General features: G+C 39.6%; 1 protein-coding gene across 1 annotated transcript in view; it reads left to right on the top strand.

The window, feature by feature from the left end:
- Nucleotides 1–585: 585 nt before the first annotated feature.
- The window catches only part of ARNT2 (aryl-hydrocarbon receptor nuclear translocator 2), a gene marked incomplete at its 3' end in the record, with an annotated part of 62,109 nt that continues 52,955 nt past the window's right edge, over nt 586–9,739 (top strand). Inside the window, exons 1-2 of the mRNA XM_009575885.1 lie at nt 586–695; nt 6,926–6,973. Coding sequence (XP_009574180.1) covers nt 586–695; nt 6,926–6,973 — 158 coding nt within the window. The remainder of the gene's footprint in view (nt 696–6,925; nt 6,974–9,739) is intronic.

Here is a 9,739-nt window from a genome sequence, read left to right as displayed (position 1 = left end):
CGCAGAAATACAGGAAGCCTTGGAGCTCTGATAAGTTCAGTCTGGTCCTCTGAATGCCACCAGAATATAAATAATAAAAACCAGTGTCACCTGGTAATTCATCCCTGCTCTAAACTCTTGACCTCACTGGCAAACTGAGAAGTTTTTGAAGTTTTATTTTTCTCAGTACCCTAGTACCATGATCCACAGCTTCATTGGTCTTGGGAGTTCAGCTCTGCATTTCTCTGCAGGGCAGTTTAACTACTGTAAAAGTTTGTTGGCCTTCATCTGACAGCCCCTCTGAGAAGTAAAATTAGAACCATTAGGTAAATTGAAATACAGAGGTACCTACCTGCGATTCTCTCTGTCTCCTGAGGCACTGGTAATGGCTATTGACAGAACTGGGCTTCTTTTAAGGGAGCTGTGAATCTGCTCGTCTTTGATAGGAGAGGTTTACTTTTCCTTAGAAATAAAAAGGAAAGCTTTCTCTGCTTATTTTTGAAAGGGCCTTTCTCTAATGTTGTCATCACAGGTTTCTCCTTGATGGTAATGGATTAAAGGATTCCTCCCCCCCCCCGCCCCTTTCCCTATCTCTGCATTACAGAAATGGCATCAGATATTCCTGGCTCGGTGGCCTTGCCGGTGGCACCGATGGCAAGTGGACAAGTGAGAATGGCAGGATCCATGCCTTCCAGAGGAGGAAAGCGCCGCTCCGGGTAAGCCATTTCTTTTTTTCTGAAACTGGAAACGACTGGTATTGAAAAATTGAAAATGTACCTATGGGTATATGTTTATTATGTAAACATAATGTGTGTATGTTTATATATGTAAACTACATTATGGCATTAGTCACTGATGTTTTGTTTTTCTCTTCAATGTATCTGCTCTTCCTGCAAGATCAAACTTGCTGATAACTGTATTGTTTGTTGTTTTGCGTGCTTCAAAAGAGTTTCAGGTTTGGCAAAGCATCCAGAAACGAAGTTTGGATCCCGTGGCTGTTGTACATGTAATGAATATGTATTGCCTACATCTGTTTAATCTCAAAAGGATTTATCATGTGAATGAAGGTAGCGAGATGTGTTCTTACTTGCACATGCAGACTTATCCAACTTCATCTGAAGCTTGGACTTGGAACCTCTCAAATAGAGGCCTTCTGTTAAAAATGTTTTCTTTATAGTCACAGGTACAGAAATAGCACAAGCAGTCACTCTTCAGAGATTGTGGTCTACGATATTCTAGGTCTCGCTGGAAGTGCAGCATAGTCTGCTTCTGGGAGAAAGGGCCTGAGTCAAGTTCAACCCTTGCACTAGCTTAACGGCTCTGCTAAAGAAGAAAATTTGTTTTATCCAACTTCAGAGGTTGGTGTGGTGTAGGGATAGTTTCTCCACATCAGATTGCTCTGTGGCAACTCATACTAATCCTCCGTGTTAGAAGAAAAGTGTAGCAAGAGCTGCAAAAGGGCAGAAAACTGCTCTCTAGTATTAACAAAAAAACCCTGTTTTTATCAAAGGTTGATCACAAATAACGGTCTTTAGGTGATGCTTTCTCAGAGGTATCTGATCTGAGAGTGCCTGCAAAAGAGATTCATTAGTCTTATATTTAGCCCTAAATATGACAGTGATAGGGCTTAACAGGATTGATAGTGTGAGTAAAATCTTCACTGACGGACACCTAAGGAGAAGACATTATTCCTCGTGAGAACTACTCTAGGGATTGTTCACCAAGGTATGTTGCCAGTTTTAGGTGTCTGCTCAAGTAACAGTGCTGGAGTCTCAATCCGGGAATGAATCAACAAGGGAGAAGGTGGACCTCACCTTGGATGCGGAGCTAAGTTGATGTGCCATGAACACTCAGGATGGTTGTTCCAAGGGGGGGTTCCTTCGGACAGGAAAATTTGGAGATTTACGCCCACTGAGCGTGCTTCATATGCTGAGCTAACTCTATGAAATTGATCTGTGAAACTCCTGAAATCCATCTTTGACAGGCATCACATTTTTATTTTGAAACTGTTCAATGAAAAAGCCTTTTCAAACTTGCACTCAAAAGAGAAAACAAAGCATTAACATCTTTTCATTGCTACATACCATATATAAGCTTTTGTACTTTAGAGTTGCAGGATAGTTGATTTCTTTTTTTGATCATAAACCATGTCAACTGCGAATACCAGTTTGCAATTTACTGTTACGAAGGATTGATGCTGCTGACAGTGAAATCTTCTGATTATATTAAATACTGACTTGATACTAATTGAAAACTATGCTTTAACCGTTGCATTTTAAGTAACGTTATCTACTTGCGAGAAAGTGGAGTGGAGGGAGGGTGGGAGGAACATAAAATAAAATTATTTTAAATGTATTTAACATGCAAATTCAGTGACTAAGTTAGTATAGATTTGCTGTTATACCCAGATGGTGGTATTTTATCTGTGCACCATAGCTCTGAACTAATAGCCCTTCTCTAAGCCTGAGCTGAGGGTGCTTTTTTTTTTTGTTGTTGTTCAATGTGTATGTATTCAGACATTGAGGGGAAGAAGGCCTGCTGTGTCTAATTCCTCCTAGCTTCTCTTTGAAGCAAGTTGCAACTAACACTTGGTTCTTTCATTACTGTCCTGGTGATACACCTTTGTACACCTAAATCCTTGGGCATTTTAGAAATGAATGCTTTGTGTCAAACATAAAGGAATGTAGCTAGTGAACACAGTCATCTTTTCCAGCTTTGGTTATCTCTGAAAATTGTTTCTTTTCTCATAATTGCTGAGGCAAGCTGGCAGAATAATTGCTGCATGGACTTGAATGTAGATCAGTTTAAACTCATTGGCTATCCAGAAGGTGTTTCTGCCATGGAGGCATTCAGCTTCATTGACAGCTCAGAAAAATATTTTTCCTTTCTGTAAATTATAGCAAGTACTTTATAGGAAAAAGTGACAGCCTAGTAGCGCATAAGATAATGCATTGCAGTGGTCAATGACTAACTTGGATAAATGTTATTTATTTAACGTGCTTTTTCTTTAGGCTTTGCTGTATTAGAGGATATGGGGCTTTTTTACCTTCCTAGGTTATCTGTACTTGGAGAGGGAGGGTTGGTGGATTTTTTTTTTTGGTTGGTTTACAGGTGCATTGGTTTTGTTTCAGTTCAGCCTGTGGTCTTGTCTTTTCTCTGACCCAGAACTGTAAGATATGGGGAGGAAGAGACCACGGCCCACCAGCCTCCCTCCCCGGGTGTACCCCGCTATATTGCACTGAACAAAGGGCTGTAGTACAGATCCCCATCTGCCTCTCAGCTGCATCTGCTCCTGATCATTCTTGCCTGCCCCCTTCCTACACTGTATAATCATGACAAGCCATCTTTTGTCATTTCTTGGGAATTTTACATAACAATTTTGTTGCAATGTTCAAATCCTCTCCCATCTCAATTTCTTAACCTGTGCAGGACCACATTGTTGGAGGGGGGTTTTTTGTATGAAAATGTTTCTAATTAAAAATAAATAATTTTAAAAAATATTTTTGTCATGGTATTTATGGTACCCACACATCTTTTGAGGAAAATATATTTTAATAAGTAGTTCATACATCAGGCCTTTTCACGATTGACATGAACACTATGAAAGAGGAAAACAAGATTTATGCTGTCTTTTCAAAACAAAAGAGCATAGTGCAGCTCTTTTTCATGGGAATTTTAAATGAAGATAAAAGATACTCTTTCTGAAACTTCTGAAATGATGTGATTTGTCTTCTTGGAGGCTGCTTCTACTGTTTTGCTAATGTGCAATATATTCTATCTGAACAGAAGATCTTATCTGTCAGGGTGTGAGGAGTTTGTTGGAATATTATTTTGATGTGTTCTGCTGTGTTCTGCTAAAGGTTACAACTGATTCCCTATCTTTCACTCCGCCTTGCTGTAAAGCAGGACATTGGAATCAAGGACTTTATAACTGAGATTTTTTTTCAGGTTTTGAAAGGTTTTTTTCATTTTGCATAGTGAAATGTGCAATTAGGAAATGTGTTTATTATAAAGATGGGACAGATACATTTGCTGTTGCATTTTTACAAGTATTGACATTTTTAATGAACTTTATGTTCAATTTCTTGGTTTTTTTAATAATCTTGCATTTGGAATGAAGTCAAAGTTTTTAGGTAGTTTAACAAAGCAAAGGCATTATTTAAATATTTAGTCTGCTACAGTCCGGTATTGCACCCTAGGCACTCAGATTCTGCAGTGATGAGCCCACTATAAATGTGGTAGGTATTACCTATGGGTATTAACCCATCAAGATCTTATAAGATGAGAAGCTGATATCCAGCCATCTAGATAAATAGGTGTGTTAGTCCCACTTATGCCTTTGGAAGTAGGTATACAGTGCGGACAGCAGAATCAAGCCTTAAACTGTCATCAGCTTCTCTGTAATTCTCTGCATTATATTCCAGTAATAATAAACTAGACTAAATGCAGTAGAGCTAATATTTGATTTTGGGGGGAAAATCTCTTGGCACTCAGCTGGAGTATTTGTCTGGAAGCTGAGAAAATCTACCAAGGCACAGGATCTCAGTGTACTGGAGGGGAAGGAAAGGAGTTACAAAATTAATCCATCCCAAAAAAATTAATTAATCCTGAAGAAAAGGCTTTTCCCCATAGGCATATATATTTTCTGCAGCCCTTTCCCCCGAGTTTGAAACTGGAGGTTTCTCTCAGTTGTGTTTCAGTTGCCAGTGAAACCAGTGAAGGATATGCCTGACGTGATGCTTTTGTGAGTGGTTTCAGGTGGAGCCAGCCCAGTGCTGGCCTGAGCGTGCCCTCTGCTTGTAAACAAGCAGCTCTCCTGCAACGTTGACTTTCACATTTTCGGTGTAGGTAGAAACATTGCCATTGAAATAACTCGGATGTTTGTTCTGGGATGTCACCTACAGGCACATTATTATATGTGGGGAAGAAGCAGGTAGGTAAGAGGATACCTTCGACGGGATGATAAAGCGTAGATGTTAAATTGCTGGGAGTATTGCACACGCACCAGGTCTGGGGAGGCTCAGGCTGCTGGTGCCAGCCCTGACGGCCACGTTTGGGTGACAGGCAGCAGCGCGCCGGCGGGGTCCCGGCTCAGCGGCAGGCCTCTGGCAGGAGCGAGGGCGCTGGCCGCTGGAGGTCGGTGTCGTTCTGTGCGCGGCAGCTGGGAGGTCACGGCTTTGAGACCGGACTGGGTGATAATTAGGTGAGCAAAAATGTAATTTATAGTGAAAATGATGATTGCATGAAACTTAACCAAATTAAATACACATCTTTTCTTAAGACTCTGGGGGAGATGGTTTTCCCTCTGCTTCCTCCATAAATGAATAATCACTATTACCATCTGGAAAGTATTATTGTGACTTTTCTAATACCATGTCCAATTCCTGTGCTTATTTGCTGCCCTTGTCCTGATGGTATGTAGATTGCTGTGACTCAGACACGTCTTTTATAGACCAGTCTGTCTTGGTTATCAGAGTTAGAAAGCAAGGCAGTATTGCCTGACTGGCACTCATACTTCTCTATGCTGATCTAGTTTTAGAGAGCATTTTTACATTCATTGTTCCCACACTTTGAACATGCAGATCTTAATTTTTAGTTGGTAGGGGGTTCTTTTAATACTGAGATAAATATTATTGTCACTCTGCAGGGCTTTTGCCTTTAATATGACTTATATCTGCTGTTAATATGAAGAGTGCTAGAGACATGGAATCTGTAATTGTATGAAATTTTGTTACTGAAATGTTAGAAAGCTTAGAATGTTAAAGAAACCCAACAAAATTGTTTGTAAAATGAAACTATGATTTCCTGTCTACACGAATTACATTTAAGTGACTGATCAAGGTCTGTATATCATACTAATGTGTTTTCTTATTAAAATAAATACACTAATACAGTAATTGTATATGATAATTTTGTATCAGCTTGGTTCTTAGTCTGCCTTAATGGCAGAATCACTCACTTATAATTGGGATATATATTTGTCCGCCTCTTTTTAAAGGTGTAAAAATGTATAAAATGCTTTGGAAATTATACTATTGCATAACTTTGTAGTGACTTAATATCGATGGGAAGGAGATAATCACACTGCCTAACATAGGAAACTAATTTAGGTGGCTAATGTAGGAAGTTAATCTTCCTAGTCTGTGTAAGAAGTGAAGAAAGAGGTTCCTGCTTTTTGTGGCTCCCTGGAGGAGCCTAACTGGAGGGCTGGGATTTGTCCCAAGGAAGAGCTTGTCTCTTCCACTGACTTGAGAAGGTGGTCTGGGACATAAACCAGGTAAGTTAGGTGCCCGGTACACCCATAGGTCATTTTAGTAATGACCACAGGAATACCACAAAGTAGTTGCCATCTGCAGGCTGGCTGGTAATTTGTGTGAAATGATTGGTAATATAGGGCAAATCTAAATAATGTACCACAGTTACAATCAATGTATTTAATCCTCTTAGCGGGGAGGCTGGGAGTTTATTCTGCTCTACCTCTAATGTGCTTTCTTTAGACTGGGGCAAAAATAGTGGCGTGGTGTTTATTATGTGTACAGCTGTAGAACTTTATTTTCTTTAGCCTTAATTTCAGTCCTCTAACATAGAGTCCCCACTGATTTCTGTAAACTTCTATCAGGCCTAAGAGATATTACTTCTGACCATCTCACAAGAACTGCATTTGTTTAATATTTCCTTTTATTGGTTAATTTTAACAGTGTGGATTTCTGTGGAGAAGAACAGTGATTTATTACTTTATTTTTTTAAAAACTTGTATTCTTTGTTTTCCTGGCAGCTGATGAGCTACTTTTAGGGGGTCTGGAGAATATGAGTAAGACTGGAATCTACAGTCGTTAACACCTCTAGTCAAAATATAAATCAAACAAGGTTAAGAACTGCTGGCTTTAATGATCATGTCACCATTGCCAACGTCATGATTACTGATTTGGAAATCTTGCTTTTACAGAATGGATTTCGATGATGAAGATGGGGAGGGGCCCAGCAAATTTTCAAGGTGAGCATTTACAAAGAGTTGGCCAAATCACTGACTTCTTTCGGTGGAGAAAGACAACTGTCTCACTACTGATGTTTTAAAGTCAATATGAATATGGCTGAAGAACTTGCCAACAGCTTGACCTAAATTCTAGTTACTGTTTTTATCAGCTTCCTCTGCAAATTAGGCATCCTGGCAGAAATCTGCCTAATGTAGTTATTGGCTTACAAAGCTGACAGTGTTTGTCATAATTTCGCTCTGCAGCTATGTCAAATGAGAAAATTTGTGATTTTTTAGCTTATTATTTCAACTGCTGTAGATGAACTTTGGTTATTTGACATTGCTGAAGTTGTCTTTCTGCCACTGAAAATGGATTTTATTTTGAATTTATTTCAGATGTTAACTGCTTGTTTAGACAATACGACAGATCCTAGAGGTGTGGATTGTTTTTGTAAGATTAAAGGTCATTATGTATCATTAGGTGTAACTGAATAGTAAAAATTGCCAAAATAAATGTTAATTAACGTGGAATATTCTCGGCTAGAAATAAAAAAAAACATTCAAGCATCATTGCCATTTTTTCACTTTTCCTTTTTTTCTGGTCACACTGCATTTTTTCATTAGAAACCAAGCAGCTGCAGTGAGGGGTGGATATTTTGAGGCCTACTGATAACTGCTGATTATCCAAATTGTAACTGTAGCTACATAGCAGCAGCCATGTTCAAGCACAGCTGTCACCACAGGGTTTTAACAAGATCTTCCTAGCCAGTCCGAAAGATAAGTACTCTGAAGATGTGTGGTAACACCATATCATAACCTACTGGCCAAGACCGGCAGCACCCCTGTTTAGCTGATGTCATTTACAGAAAGGATATTCCAGTCTCCGGTGTTAAAACTGGTGATCTGAGGGCTAGTCCTAATGTTTGCTAGAAGATACGTGTTAAGGGAACAAGGTTGTGATGAATGTGACTTGGTTGGTGCCTGCATAAGCGTCAGGGTTTCTAGGCACAGTGGTGCATGTGCGTTGGTCTGTCTCCATCCTGGCTTCAGCCTTTCAAAGTTTGACGGTGGGGAGAGCCAATAGTTCCATTATTTTTATTGGAGAAGTATGCTGTGCTGTGCTTAGACTCAGTTAATTTTAGATGTCAGATCAAAATCTGATATTTAAATCTTAAATGCTGTAAAACCCCCAGATTGTTCTGCTTTTAGAGAGTACAGAAAAACAGCGCAGAGATGCCCAGGGCCATGTTCAGACATCCTCTTCTAGTTTTGCCCTCCTTTTAGGACTCTTCCCTTCTCCAAATTGCTCACGTGACTGATTCCTAGCTTGTCTCGGTCAAAATTATTTGATTAGCAAAGAACTGCTGTTTAAATGTTTAAGCTAACCCAGCTGGCTTTGACTGAAGTGCCTGAAGAAGCATGCACGCAGAGAGGTCAGCTGGGAGACTGGAAGGGAGAAAACAGTAGCTGGAGGCAATAACATCTTCAGCCCAGCCAACCAGACAAGGATGAGTAGACAAGCCCCAAGCTAGTGGAACACAGGAGATAGTGGTGTTAGTACAGCACACCACGTGAGTTAACACACCTTGCTTCTCAGGGACTTCCAAGCCAGCTCAGGTATCTCTGCATGGCATCTCATCGTCACCTGGAGGCATATGCATGTACTTCTCACATAACGGCATGTTGCCATTCCTCATTGCATCTGTCTTTTTGTTTAAAATTTTTTGGGCTCAGTCTGTTCTCTGGGCAGAGTCAAGTAGAAGAAAGTGGCATTTTCACTTGAATGTTTTGAGGGTGCTGGTGTTAAACACAACATAGAAAGAAATACAGCTCAAGTCTCAGTTAAGCTTTCTCTTCAAAGTTTGAATGAGTCTTACTGGGGAAGGAAGATATGAAGCCTCATAGAGGAACTTGCACGATTGGGGTACTTAAAATTAGTTTTAATTTGTTTGAGAAGAATAAAAGGAAAAAGTTAATTATTAGGTTTTTAGAAGAAAAAAGATGCTTAATTACCTTCTGTATTAAAAAGATGCTGTATTACCTTGTTAGCTAATATGTGGAAGCCCCATAGCTTCATAGGCTCTGTTGTAATAAATGACATCATTTTGGAAAAGCTAATTCTGATACAAAATATCATTTGACTATTCCTGAGCAGTAATAATCTTCAATTCTAGAAAAGCTGTTAGCCTTATTTTTGTATTTTTGAAAACATACATTTTCTGTTTTGGAACAAGCATTTTGGTTTCTCCAAAAGTAAGATCTTTTTCAAAAAATGTGTCTTTTTTGCAACTATTCTAGCAAAATTTAATTTCGAAGGGTTAGTGTGTTTTTAGGAAAGGGAAAGGAGGAGGAGCATGTCATTTTTTAGTAAAATGTCATGTTACTGCCTGTCTCTGGGACAACACTTCAGAAAGAGTGACGCTTTAATCCCATGGGGCAAAAGTCCCATTGATCAGGATTTCCTCCATAAAGTTGCTGCCGATACACTGCACGTACCTGTGTGGGCATCTAACTTCTGTTGATTTGAGTAGGAATGAGGTATCTGTTTACTTCTAGGGTTTTAAGCCAGTTTTAATTTCACTTCTATTTACCCAGCAGTTTCATCTGCCTGACTGACTTTTGCCAGTCCTCTCACCAGACAGTACAGTGTCTGTACCTACTAGAGCTTTTTTCTGAAGGCATTCTGAAGGCATATAATGCATTGCACTTAGCGTGTGTCTGCCCTTCCATGTTATCTGTAGACCATCAGTGCCCTCTGCTGAATGGAGCGAGTTGTGGTTGCAATCC

The sequence above is a fragment of the Fulmarus glacialis genome, unplaced genomic scaffold (genome assembly GCF_000690835.1).
Source record: "Fulmarus glacialis isolate BGI_N327 unplaced genomic scaffold, ASM69083v1 scaffold34264, whole genome shotgun sequence".
NCBI lineage: Eukaryota > Metazoa > Chordata > Aves > Procellariiformes > Procellariidae > Fulmarus > Fulmarus glacialis.
This window is presented reverse-complemented; position numbering and strand designations above follow the sequence as displayed.